At 38.2% G+C, this 13,956-nt stretch overlaps 2 protein-coding genes and 1 long non-coding RNA gene across 4 annotated transcripts in view; all 3 read right to left on the reverse strand.

Annotated features, from left to right (window-relative positions):
- Positions 1-717: 717 nt before the first annotated feature.
- Positions 718-3,636, reverse strand: LOC131366156 (uncharacterized). Its single transcript, XR_009206770.1, has 4 exons — positions 2,731-3,636; positions 2,474-2,639; positions 1,921-2,016; positions 718-1,130 (listed from the first exon to the last, which is right to left on the reverse strand). It is a non-coding gene; the product is annotated as an uncharacterized LOC131366156 (long non-coding RNA).
- Positions 3,637-4,457: 821 nt separating this feature from the next.
- On the reverse strand, positions 4,458-10,951 carry fbxo30b (F-box protein 30b). 2 transcript variants are annotated; one of them, XM_058410372.1, is made up of 4 exons: positions 10,759-10,951; positions 10,500-10,617; positions 6,773-9,182; positions 4,458-6,233 (listed from the first exon to the last, which is right to left on the reverse strand). In XM_058410372.1, exons 3-4 carry the CDS (start codon positions 9,122-9,124, stop codon positions 6,030-6,032), a joined length of 2,556 nt encoding a protein of 851 aa, XP_058266355.1. In that variant the 5' UTR covers positions 9,125-9,182; positions 10,500-10,617; positions 10,759-10,951; the 3' UTR covers positions 4,458-6,029. The 2 variants fall into 2 exon arrangements, with proteins under 2 accessions (XP_058266355.1, XP_058266354.1); XM_058410371.1 differs by lacking the exon at positions 10,500-10,617.
- Positions 10,952-11,435: 484 nt separating this feature from the next.
- The window catches only part of LOC131365857 (uncharacterized), a 39,265-nt gene continuing 36,744 nt past the window's right edge, over positions 11,436-13,956 (reverse strand). Inside the window, exons 54-57 of the mRNA XM_058409748.1 lie at positions 13,523-13,810; positions 13,086-13,118; positions 12,901-12,969; positions 11,436-12,386 (exon numbers count right to left, since the gene is read on the reverse strand). Coding sequence (XP_058265731.1) covers positions 12,106-12,386; positions 12,901-12,969; positions 13,086-13,118; positions 13,523-13,810 — 671 coding nt within the window. The 3' untranslated portion in view covers positions 11,436-12,105. The remainder of the gene's footprint in view (positions 12,387-12,900; positions 12,970-13,085; positions 13,119-13,522; positions 13,811-13,956) is intronic.

The raw sequence follows: 13,956 nt of genomic DNA on the forward strand, positions 1-13,956 counted from the left end.
AAAGGACGCAACTGAGAGAAAAATAGTTCATAAGTGCGGTTAAAGCATAAAGATGTTACTTGCAAATACTATGTAACGTTAGATATGACAAATTTATTCCAATACGAAACCATATTTATAGCATTAGTTTTTTTTTTTCAATGGCTCATCTGACGAAGTGTTTTAACTTAATTCAGTTCATTTCAGTTTTATTTCTACACTGTAAAACCCGATAAGTTAGGTTAACTCAAACCATTTGAGGAAACCGATTGCCTTAAACCATTTAAGTTTTGAAACTAATAAATATGAGTACTGTAAACTTATATGTATTGAGTCATATGCACTTTTATTTTAGTGTTGGTATAGTCAGTCATTTAGAGTATTGGTAACGAACATTTTAAGTTCAAAAAACAGATCTGTTTGTGTTCAGTTAATGGATATAATTAAGTTCATATAACTATATAGTTACTCAAATGGTTTGAGGAAACCGATTGGCTTTAATGGTTTGAGTTGACAGAACACAAACTAATAAAGTTAGTCTCAATGAATTTGAGTTCAGTCAACTCAAACCATTTGTGTAGCTAAAAAGTTATTTGGACTTAATTACATCTGAACACAAACAGATTTAAAGACTAAGCAAAATCTAACGTATAAATCAATAATGACAGAATCAGCAAGTATTTAAAGAAATAGAATTTATTGAAATAAAACACTTATTTGAGTCACATATACATACAAACAGGGACATTTTAAAGCAAATTCAATAACAGCAGTTTTAAAATCCTAAAACTTCAACTTGAACCTTCTTCCCTCTTAATGGAACTCAAAACAGTACGAATTTTACGACACTAATTCAGCAGTTCATTTTTAAGTGCCAGCAACTTTGGCCTAGCCTTGCCATCATCAAGATTCAACAGTACCTTTTGCAGGAACTCAAAAAAAACTGTCAGCTTCTTGGGGTAGCCGATATGAAGGGCATAAAGCAGTCCAAAAAGCAGCATCAGAGCACTGACCCAGGATTTTGAAGACATCACCGCGTCATCTTCAAGGACAATTAAGACATCGAGTGGGTCAATAGGTAGCGCTCCCTCTTCCTCCTTGACAGCAATGATGGCAACTGCTGCCTTTTGTGCCTGGTTGATCTCATCCCTCTAAATGCATTGAAATCATCTTTGTTAGTGAATGCCTCGACATATATACAAAAAACATAATCTGGTTAGACAGCATGTTTAAATGTTCACGAATGACAACAAAACTGTAAAGAATAGGCATACGGTCTGTCCGTAGCCTGTAATATTCTGGGGATATTTCATCCAAAAACAAAAATTTGCTGTTAACTTGTTCACCCTCAGGACACTTCAATTTAGGTGACTTTTTCTTCAGTATAACATTAAGGAAGAACAGAATTCAGGTCAATGGCTACTGACACTGAATAAACAACCAACCAAACAAACAAAAATACAAAGAGGCAAAACAAAATTAATATCAGTGGTTCCTGATGATACTTTGACGTCTTATGAAGTGAAATGATCAGTCTAATTTAGAAGTAACTAAACATTATTATTACAACATAACAAGCCTCTTCAAATAGTGCAGATCATGTTCACGACTTTGGAGTATGAGCTTTACATATGACAATGATATAAACATACAGAAAACAATGCACATCAAATCTAGATATTCAGTGTGTTTAATGTGTGTGTTGAACCATGTTAATATTTTAGTAAAGTCTAAATTAAAGTATTTTTTGAAGCTTGAAAATATAGACTGCCTTTAATTGGATAGACAAAAGGAGAGAAAAAGATTTAAATATACCTTTAACAAAAATCTAATGGAATTACACGAGGGTGAGGAAATGAATTATATAATCATCATTTGATGATGAAACGATGAAACAAAAAGATCAAAATGTTTCCAAAAAGTAGTCCTGATGAGCCTTACCGTGTGTGTCTTGAAAACATCCGACGAGTCTTACTTCAAGTAAAGTGGCAGTCCAGCCAGGACAAGAGTTCCAATGACACTGATGTCATCCTTATCCTTAAAGACAAAACAAAAAATGACAATACTTTTAATTCCCAACTAAGCAACATTTTGAATTTATTAACATGATTAATGGTGAGACAACATTCTAATACTGTAAACCTAGCTACAACATGTAACAGCACTAGTTATCACCTGACACTTTCTTACAAATCCACATAACAGGCAAATTCCTTTAGGCAATTTAACAATAGCACAAGCACATTTTAAGGATTAGTTCATCCACACACAAAAATTGTCATCATTCACTTACTTGCATGTTATTCTACACTACTTTGTGTAATTTATTTATTTTGTTTGTATAGACTACTTTTTTAGAATGCCTTCATGTTTTTGTGTTTTCTGACATCATTATTACATTTTCTCAATTAATAACGGATTTTAATTATTGATAATGTGACAATTTTTTTAACCTGTACAGCCCTTGAGTATGTTCAATGGGAATTCCACTTACTTGTTCATGATAGACTTTTAATATTTTAGCCATCTGGTTGCCAATGGTACCACCCTTCGATGCCTTAGCTCTGAAAAGTGTCAGGAGCTGTGGAGTGTGCTTGTCCAGGGAACTGTAAAAGGTTTGCTGCAAATTTTGGTTTGTGATGCGATGAAACTGCAAGCACCTACAACAATAAATGGAAAACGCACCTGATGACAAAGCTGTAGAGAATTTTAAAAACAAAAAAATAAAATATTTCACAGTGGTTTTCTAACCTGTAAGCATTACTGGGGGCAGGGATGTGCATAAAGAAATAGTTCACCCAAAAATGAACCTTGTCTTGCCTATACTAAGGACTTTTCATGGCCGTGTGTCTCTTTCTTCTCAGAGTGAAATCTTGTCATGTGTATCTTGGGGGAATTGTATGACGTCACTGTACACATACAGCCCTCATACAAACATGGCACTGGACATACAGCTGAATGCAAAAAATGGTACAGTCTATAGTGTTTTAAAAGGCTTGGCCTGGTAGAGCAAACAAATGGGCATAACTTGCACTGCATGACAATGATATATCTGTCAGAGCTTCAATAAAAATAGCTTCACATGCTAAAATAGCATAAAAACAACTAACGCTAGCTACATACTGAACTCAGCGGCAAACTCGTTTATTCCAGATTAACTGTCCATTTTATATTTTAGCTAGACAAGCTTGTTCACTCACGTTATAGGCCTCCAGATTAAGAATCACACAGAAACGCGAGTTGTAACTAACAAAACGCCTAAAAATTAAAGACTAATTGGGCAGATGGGACTTGAAGGAATATGTGCAGCGGTTTCCGTTCCGTTGCCAGATTGAGACCGTGCTTTTTCTCCCATGAGTAAATCTATCACTGATACACAATCGGACTCTTTCGATGGATTCTTTTTTCACGTGAAAAAAATGCCCTTTCAGTGAACAGTACTTAAAAGAATAATTTTATTAAATTAAATAACCTTTGGTTGAATGTAAGGTTCCATGGGTGTTAAATGTGCTTCTGGGAACCACTAATGGCAATAAAAAAACTTTATTTTAAGTGTACTTGTTTGTAATATCTTTTGAATATTTTTTTTATTATTGTGTATGCTCTTGACATAAACTAGATTAAATAAATTATTTTAACTTAAACCATTAGAGTTAAATTAACACATAAATTATAACTAATTAATTCGTAACTCATTCAGTTTGAGTTCTGTTTAAAATAATCAGTTACGGAGTTACCATAACATTTTTTTATTAAGTGAAAGTAACTTTAAAAAAAAAAAAAAGTTTAATTAACTCATTTCATTTTGCGGATTTAACAATGAACAGTGTCACAAAGCAGTTTCACAGAAATCTGGATATAGATTTTAATTTATCCCTAATGAGAAAGCCAAAGGCAACATAGCTGAGAAAAAGTTACCTGAGACAACACGTGGTAGAAAACAGCAAAGGAACCGAACCAATCAGAAGGGAAATGATCCTTATCTGGATGTCACCAGACAGTGTGATTATAACTCTCTCTGATATCAGCAGTGCTACAGAATGTTGTATGTGCTTTGACCATAAAATACATTGCTGGGTTCTTTGCTAGGTTCCTGACAAAACAGTCAAGTGTAAAAGTCTGGTTTATGAAATGGAGTTCATTACTAGTTTTGCATTTAAATGGCAACACAGATATGGGATGAAAAATAAAAAGGGCAAGACTGAGGGAGTAATTCTATTTCTACTAACAACAGAAACTCAAGCAAAGCTTTGTGGACCCACTCAAGCAAATGTGACCTTTTCATTTAGTAAAGGCTAAATTCCTGATTGCAGAAATACAGCAGATTCATGCAATCATTGAAACATTCCAGACTGTTTGAGATGCAATGTAAAATGGCAGACATCTGCAGTCACTGATTCTTGTAAAGTTTGAATGACTTGAGGGTCTCATTACAGTCAGCCAGTATGTACCTGATGAGCCATAAAACACCAGCAGGGTCAAAGATGATAAAATATCTTTTTATTCAACACAACCAAAAACCACATGCAGGTCGTCCGGACTATATAATGTCCTGGCTTAATCTCCAGATCATTGGTGCCAGCATGCTTGGTCAGGCAAACACTTTCCTTCTTCAGCAGCAGCGAGAGTTGCCAAAAAAAAAAAAAAATCCATCCATAAGGCCTTCATTGGGATTACACAGACAAACACAAAAACTTGGCTTTGGGTTCGGAGCTAAAGCAGTGCTTCTTGAATCCCAAACATTAATCAAATTCAGCACTAAGTGTTCTTAAAAATGGAACAGAAAGCTCAAAGATGTAAATAGGAAAGGTGCATTGATAGAAGTGGGCTGAAAATGGCTGCAATAGGTGAAAGGATAGAAAATTATTATTACCTGACAGATTAAATGTAAATTGTAAAGCTTTTGGAAATGAATGTGACGATCCACAATACAAACCTTTTCATTCAACATGCACTTGTGCAACATGAACTTGGACATGGAGATATAACACATTTTGCATGTAAACTTTTACGTTATGAGTGTTTACAATATTTAAGGAAGGTGCTACATTATGTTTCTTGACACATATTAAGTGCTTGTGGAGTGTCTTTTAAAAGTGGAACCCTCATTTTCTCCTAAAACAAAAGTGATGCATGATGATAATGATGCCAGTCTCTGGGAATATACCAGGGTCCAAGCGTTACAGAGTTTAGTAATGTGCAAAGGACAAAAAAAACAAAAAGAACGTATGGTCAACATGCTTCGACAGCTCATACCGTGAGAAAAAAAGTGTATTCAGATGGAAAAAGCAAACATATTTATGTAGAATGATATTGAGATTGTGTGAAATCGTCAAAGTCTGATCCTAAGTCAACACCTTCAGTCATTGGAACCTTTTTATTGTACAGAATCACAGGGTATGGGTGCTAGATTAGGATCAGCTGTGGTTCGTAAAAAATATCACGTATTCAAAAAGAAAAAAGACCACAGGTTCTGTGAGTCCTGGAGTACCCTCTGCCCTGCACATCATTGTGCTTTCCCTGCTTCAATTAAATTCATCAGTTCATTAAAAACTCTTCCTGAGTCGGGGTTTGAGTAGGATAGAGCTGGATCCATTGGTGCTTGACTATTGGATGCTGCTTCCTCCTGTAAGGGTCTTGTCCAATCGAATCGATTAGAGCATTTGGACATAATGTAACACAACACTTGATGGAAGCGAGTAACTCCCGTGTCCAATTCCAACGAATCAAATACACAGCTTAAGGCTCTTCATTTCACTCTACTCGACCAAGTTATTTTTGTCATTTTAGTGTTACCTCTCATGGGCAAAACAGACTTTACTACACATGTAAAGGCCAACTATGTAAATCTTTCTCAGTGCACATCATTAAAACTCATCATAAACCAAGCAGTTATTAGATTTATATATCATATATATATATCATATATATAAAAAAATAATCTTAACCCAAAAAAATATTCTGTCTTATGTACACAGCAATGGATATTATTGATTAAAGAGGTTAGGTAAGGTAGTGTTATAGCTCTTTCACTCCGATTGTTGTTAATGTTATAATACTGGCTTGAGGACAGAACGGAGTGATCGCCCGCCTCGGGTAAGCTCCCTGGTCGTGCACATGCATGGCAGTGGCACTGCCTCCACCTGTCTATGGACCTCGTTATATGGACAGCGTTTCAGGTGGTCTGCCATGCTGGAAATGTCTGCAAACTTCCACCTGGTCACAGGACTGAAGGCTGTACTGAATCGCCACACCTGCAAGATAGACATGTTACACGTAGATGCACAATGTTTACTTATTGCTAAACATTCTTACAGATAAACAATGCATTGCAAAGGCAGAGACAAAGCAAGGTGGTCTTTGCTGCGGTGCTGATCCATTCCTGACATAATTTTTACTAAAATCAGCAACACGTCTTGCACATGGCTTAACTGGCATCCCGGAGCTGTTATGCTATATTGAAAAGAAATGGGGAACCAGGTATATGTATTACACTACACTAGCTAAGAATACATAGTTAACTACCCAACGCCACCTTAAAATTAGGTATATATCATCACTAAGGATGGAAAGATTATTTAAGGTAATACGCTTGTAACAAAGTACTACTATTACTACAGCAGCTCAGCATAAACTATATGGCTATGTAGCATAACATTGCAATTTGAATTCTGTCCTTTTGTAAGAGTGATGTTAGATGAACCAACTATGCCCAGAGGGTCCCCACCGGTCACTACACCATTAATAGAATTTACCTCTAAACATGGCCAAAACTACGTGGCCTATAGCCTACCTTGTCTTTTATCTGCCAAGATCGCCTCCCATCGGGATACTGCCTTTTTTCCCACTGTACCACAACCATGCCCCGTGTCTGCAGCAGACTTGCACACACATCCCTCATGATACGCGACACCATGGACAGTTGGCACAAGCTGAAGCCATCCAGGAACCGTGCCACATGCTGCAGAATCTCAAAGGGCAACAGGCTCAGCCGATCACACCCAGGTTCTGTTACTACCTCCATCATGGGCTGAACCCCAAATGACCTGAGGTGTCGGTCATGGATGACCTTTGATCCCTGACTAGATGGGCAGAACCTGCGTTGGGAATAGGTGCAGCCATAATAGGCAAGCGGGCAGCGGTGTTCCATCCAGCCGTTCAACCCCGAATGGATGTCTCCATGGACGTTGCGGAAGTGTGAGAGGAATTCTTCTCGGCGAAACAGCTGGCCACATTCGAATGTGAACATGGAACCTTCACGTGGGGCCCAACTGGGTCGTGGCACCAGCTGTTCCAGGGTCAAATCTAATCTTAAAGTACAAAAGGGACTTGGCTGTGAGAGACGAGGTGCGGCTCGGTCACAAGCTGAAGCAGACGCCACCTCACCAACCATGGTACTGGTCGCCAAGATGGCAGCAGGGAAACTGAAGGTCTGAGTGCCAAAATCGACACGTGAACCACCAAAGGCATAGACGGTGTCAGAGATTCTTCGGGCACGTGGTGACTCCTCTAGGCAAAAGAGCAGAGCTGCAGCTGTGAAATCAATCTCACCAAGGCCCAGGGGGTCATCCTGTGGCTCTTGCTCTAGATCGGATGTATCCACAGCTTTATCCTCCATCTTACAACGATGCTGTCTATGTGGGAAGCTCTCACTATAGCAACCTTTCCACCCGTTAAATGCAACAGGCATAAAATTGCGGAGCAAGTGAAGGTTTTGGAGTTTTCTCTCAAAAGCCTTATCTTCAAAGTCTAATGCTATGGGAGGAAGCACACTGTCCTTGGGAACAACCAATGCCTGGGCATGCACAGGTGACTGTAAAAGTGGAGCCTGGGATCCGGATGCCTCCTGCATTGCAACCGTAGCTATTTCATGCCTCACTTCTGGTCTGTGTGGAAATAATGGCCCAACAAATTCCCAAGAACCTCCATGCTCTGAACACACATCTATCCCAGCTGGTTCCATTGTATGGTCCTCTGATTTTGTAGATGCTACAGCACTGTGACAATTATTACACAAACTTTGCTCATCCTCATCTCCTAGTCTGATTGAAGATTCCTGACAAAGTTCTTCACAAATGTAGCCAGGAGGTTTGTCCTCATCCCCATCATCAATTCCACCAACTGCCCCAAACATATTTTCAGATGTACTATCCTTCATTTCAATGTCTGCACATTCAACAGTATCTGGCTGATGGATTTCAGCATTGGTCTTGCTTACAATACAGCTTGGCTCAGAGGCTTTGACGGCATCTCCAAGCGCACCAAGAGCTGAGACCAAGTTTCTCCCCAATTCCATGAAGGTTTGGTGTTGTTGAGGCTGCAACTCCTCACTTAAACCACTAACCCCACTAGCTATTTTATCACAGTTGGATCCGGTGTCTTCTTTCCTAAGTAAAACTTCATGTAATTCTCCATTTAATTCTGAATGTGCTGCTAAAACACTTGTAGTTGGACACTGTGTATCTGAGGTGTTGAGGTGTATCAGAACATTCAGAGCAGCAGACAGGCTTTTGGTTGTCTCTACCGTGGTTTGGTAAAGCTCACCGTAATGCTCCTCGTTCAATCCGTTAATCCCATTGGTGATTACATCTTTCGAGCTACCTGAAACAGAGTCCTCATCCATGTCTTCCTCAAGTGGCATAGTGGGAACCATAACATCTGCAACTATGCTAGGCTTTTCCCGGATCTCGGCAAGCTGCGGTTTTCTCTCAGGGCAATTTGTAGGTGCAAGAGATACAAGTTTGAGTGAGGCCAGCATAGTGCGCTGGTCCTGCAAGGCAAGAGCCATGTCTAGCTGTTCTTCCTCATCTGCATCCCGACTCAACCTCTCGTAAGAGCGGTAGTCCTCGTCATTCACCGGCCACCGGTTCCACTCCATGGTACAACATACCACGCCAGCTGGACACACCTCGAGATGCTCCGCCATCTTGCCACGGGCCAACATAAAAGGGCAGCCAATGCTGTGGTTGAGGCACGGTACCCTCTCGAGTGGGCAGAGCAACCGATGCTCATCTACCTTACAGCTGTGAAAAACAGCACCACATACTAGCGGGCAGACAAGGAGGTCACAGGAAGTGCCAGGCTCGGGTTTGACCATGCACCGCCGGCTCACACATGAAACACAGTGAGTATGGAGCTCTTCCATTTTCAAGAAAGCCAAAGCTGGGATGATGGCTGAAGCCAAAGCCTTGGGTTGTAAATGTCTGCAAGACAAGAAAAAAGCAGAATCTGTGAAAATAATGTATTTATAGCTGCATATTTACTTTGGGAGCAAATGTATGCTATTCAAATCATATCCTTGTTGGGTACTGCAAGACAACTGCTCGACAGTTCTAATCAAGCCAGTTTATATCCTTGTACTCGATAAGGAATTGTTTCTATGGCTGTATTGTAACATAGGACACTTCTGAGATTTTAACTTTTTTCTTCTTTTTTTTTTTTGGGGGGGGGGATTTCTAAAAGGTTGTTGAAAATATTCCTCTAGAACATAAACACATTATTAGTAACCAAGCCAAAATCCATGCAAGCATCTTTTGCCAAGTTATGCAAAACGTCAAGTCCATTCTAGACCTTCACGCACCAACATTCAAGCATTTTGAGCAAGGGCTCTGCATTTTGTAACCAAACTATGCTACTATGAGCTATAACTGAAAACCTGGCAAACCTGGTGTTTTATTTATTTATTTATTTATTTTTTTCTGCTGCATGTTTACTCCTGTCAATTTGTGTAATTGCTTCTTTGGGGATGGCAGGTCAAAAAATCATATCCTTTGTTCAAATCAGTGTCAGTCAACACACCACATGTTCAAGGAATAAAATGTGGCACGATATCAGAATACCTATATCATATGACAGCCATAACGTCCGATTTTAGCTGATTTTGTCAGGTTTGTGACATTTCTACAAATATTTAACAAAGTTTAATTGATCAATGACAGCAATTTAAAATGATTAAAACTTTATAGCATAAACAATGATTTATTTACTTTGTTCTTATATATTTTTAAAAAATATATTTTATAAGATGCTTTTTCATTTCTCTTCTTTTCTGTGATCTTTGATATGAAAAAAAAACAGCCATTTACAAGACATTTATACACATAGAAACTTTGCATATTTTCTTTGGGTAAAATTAAATTCATTCAAACGTGTTCAAAACCATCACCCACCTGCTTAAGCCATTAGGCACCGGGTTAAAGGAGTTTATTAATATGCTGTTTTAATCAATAAGTTTTAAAGTGTATCCACTAGTGAAGTGAAAGATAAATAAAAAAGTCAGCCTAGTTATGCTAATGTTATGATTAGCAGCAACTCTCGTTTGTTTTGCCTACAGTCTTTGCTAGCGAGTCGATATCTTCATTCAAAAACGTCATTTCTTTTTCCGGATAAAATAAATCTTAGTAAAATAACCCCTGCAATCTGCACTCTAAATCAACATTACAAATACAAGGTCTCGCATTTGCAACAACAACGAAAATAAAGCTGATCTTTTGCAAACCAGGGAATATTTTTTAACCCACCTTATTCTGATAAATCCCGCCTCCTGGACGACGATTGGCTAGTACGTTCCAAACTCAGTAAACTGCCTCAGAATTGAAGAGAGAACTGACCAATCAGAGCACAGGCTGTCAGTCCGACCTAAAAACCAATCGTTCACCAGGAGAAGGGGGTTGTCGGAAAACGGGTGGTCACACAAATACTGCCAGTTTGTTAGTTAGCAAACTTTCTGGCTACAGTCCTGATAGAAAAGTGTCTTTTCTTCAGCGCTCACTTACTTACCCAGAAATGTCAGCTAGCTCCAGCTATTCCGCGCTGTTTCTCGGTATATGTTCACTACAAATCAAACACTGTAAACCAATAAACTTTGTTTTTTAACACAAACCATCATCATTACTCGTCCTGTGCCCTATCTTTCAATCTTCTCCAAAAAAAAAAACTGAGTCGTTGTGTCTGCCCCCTCCCTCCCGCTGAGACGCGCGTCGATGTCGCCATCACGTAACCCTACGTATGTCTCTATGTAACTACGCAGGCATAAGCCCTGTAGCCTGAGCTATAGGGACATGGAAGGCCATTGGGGTCAAAACGCAGAAAAAAAACTAACAGGATTATAAAACCCTTACTAGTAATGCCATTTTGAAAGGTAAAGATGTAAAAATTAAATGACAAGCGACAAAAAACGATGGATTGTTATTACCTAATTACCTGAACAAGAATGAGAGAGAACAGGGTTTTTTTTATTTATTGCTGACTCAAGTCTTATGCAACCTGTGTCATTACCTTGGATGCAGAGTGTGTTTACACCAGAGTCTGTGAAAGTTCACTTGGATGCTCTCTAAAACATTCATAGCATTTCATTACTATGAAGACTCACTTAAACTTGTTCCAGTATAAAAGACATGTGAAAGTATTTTACCTTTCATGACCTTTAATAATAATATTATTTTAATACAGGGTGTTAAAAAAATGGCAGTATATGTGAATGTCTTGCTTTGCAATTCAGTTATAAATGAAGACACTTTGGACATACAACACAGACTGGCTTATTAAAGAGAAAGAACTATTTTATATAACAGTAAATATTGACATTACTTTATTTGTTCATTCCTGACTTTATTAGAAGTACTAACGATAAGTACTGTATAGTGCATCTACAAAACAATACAATATGTAGTTTAAAAATATTGCTTGATAAACATTATTTTATTTGCTCTCTCTATATGCAGTATACATACATACATTATTAATTGAAATGTTCTTATTACAGAAAACAGCCTATAATATGAATGTTTGTTGTAAATTGTTTAAATTTCAGCTGGACATTGATCAAATAAAATCTATTTTAATTTACAGTCTCAAGCTTATATTTTCTCTAGACAATTTAAAGAATTTGAATAAAAACATAATCAGAACTCTTCATTAGAAATATCTGGTGTAGGGATATGTTGGTGTTTAATTCTTTAATGACAATAACAATATCAGAATACAGTAGCTAAACAAACAGTGGCAGTAATATTTTCATGGTCTACCTTGTGTATGTTACTCATGAATAGCTCACTACAGCAGATGTTCTAATAGCAAGGATGAGCCATGTTGCTTTTCCCACTGAGATATGAACGTTCTTGTGATTCAGATAGGAACCTCAGTGGTGATGCACACTGGAGTGGAGTAGGCGCTCTGGGTAGTGGAGCTCTTGGCAGACACGGTAACGCAGTAGCTTGTGGCAGGTTTAAGGTCGGGGACATCTGAGACCTCGCCTTGAACGGTCAGTACTACACTGAAGGGTTGAGATTCATTGTCTTCCCTTACAATCAGGGTGTAATAACTTGCACCAGTGACTGGAGCCCATTCCACATGTAGAGTCACGCCCTCCACATTCACCACCTTGATTTCAGGCATCGACAGCACGTCTGCAACAGCAATTTTTTTTCAATTGTTATGATGGAAATTTTGTCAACTTTGTTGCAGCCCTAATCTTCCACAGTATTCCATAAGAGATCTAAATGGATATCTTTTGATGATCTTTCTTTCTATCAGCTAATCAGAATATTAATTGTAATATTTTCAGACATTATAAACTGACATGAGTAACTCCTTTACAAATCATTACAATTCACCTAATAACTAAATGACTGATTATTCTCTGTTCCATTAAGCAATTCCATTTTCTGTTTCAGAAACTGATAATTTTTTTTATATACTTCAGACACCTCCATGCAGAAAATTAGTCCTCATGTAATTTATTATTATTACTTTTATTAAAGAATTCCTGTAATTGTTATAAAGAACTAGCCATTAATATAAACATAAAACTCGCACTACTGTCTTAGCTGCAGTTATAGAAAATTAATAAACACCTTCTGACCAATCAGGATCAAGTATTCATCAGCACTGGCGTATATATAATATAGAGGATGAATATACCTTCGTCCTCTAGTCCAGCCAGAATCTCTGCCTGTCGTAAGTCTCTCCTACGACGACGTAAAGCTGATCCTGCAAAACGCCAGGTGGGTACACGAGAATAACACAAAATCACAGTGAAGATACAGTATATCATTTAGTAAATAAAATAATCATAGAGCTTGTAAGTGTATGGGTAAATGAAGGACCTGTGGTGTTAGAACTGTACACTTGGCAGAGACCTGAGGAGCAGAGAGAGAGAGAGAGAGAAAGAGAGAGAGAGTACACGAGAGAGAGAGAGAGAGAGAGAGAGAGAGAAAGAGAAGATTTGGGGAAACATTATTCATATTACATGAAAATCTGTATTAGAAAGCAATTCATACTCTACCTGTAAACAACAATTAGAAAGGGCATGTTCAATGTTAGTGCATTATGTAGTGAGTAAAAAGTTACAAAAAGAACTAACTTACACCTTGAGTTGTAATTTGCATATAGTTGCATAATGTTTCATCACTGATTGTAATTTGCTCATGCAGTTAAAATGGTTTTAAACTAAACTAAATGATTTTAAACTAAAGTATTTACCTTCTGTGATGTGTAATGGTACACTACATTAACTTTTCTAGCTTTTGTGTTGTTACGGTACCTGTAGATCCATTAACAGCACTGGACGCTGCTCCATTCCCTGTTCCACTTCCAGGAATGACCTCCACTGAGTAGGAGATGTCGCAGGGCACCAAGAACTCAAAATATGTCTGCTCTGTCCAGTAGGACGCTATCTGCACGAGAGCGATGGGGCCATAGAGGAACTGGCCACTGAGTTTTGCAAGGTACTGGACAGCCAAGCAGCTCACAGCGCTCCAGCTCACTCTTACCAGAGAGGCATTTTCCATATTGTGAGTGACTATTTTTACTGATGCTGGGGGGCATGGCACTGTGTGGGGCAGGAAGGAGAGGATGTCATATAACATTATAATGTTAGACTAGACATTATTTCATTGGTCTCTTTGCTAAAATGGCATTCCAGGATCTCAGTCTCATAAGAAATGGTGTTTTCTTTATTTTAATAATATAGTAATA

The sequence above is a fragment of the Hemibagrus wyckioides genome, linkage group LG15 (assembly GCF_019097595.1).
Source record: "Hemibagrus wyckioides isolate EC202008001 linkage group LG15, SWU_Hwy_1.0, whole genome shotgun sequence".
NCBI classification, from domain to species: domain Eukaryota; kingdom Metazoa; phylum Chordata; class Actinopteri; order Siluriformes; family Bagridae; genus Hemibagrus; species Hemibagrus wyckioides.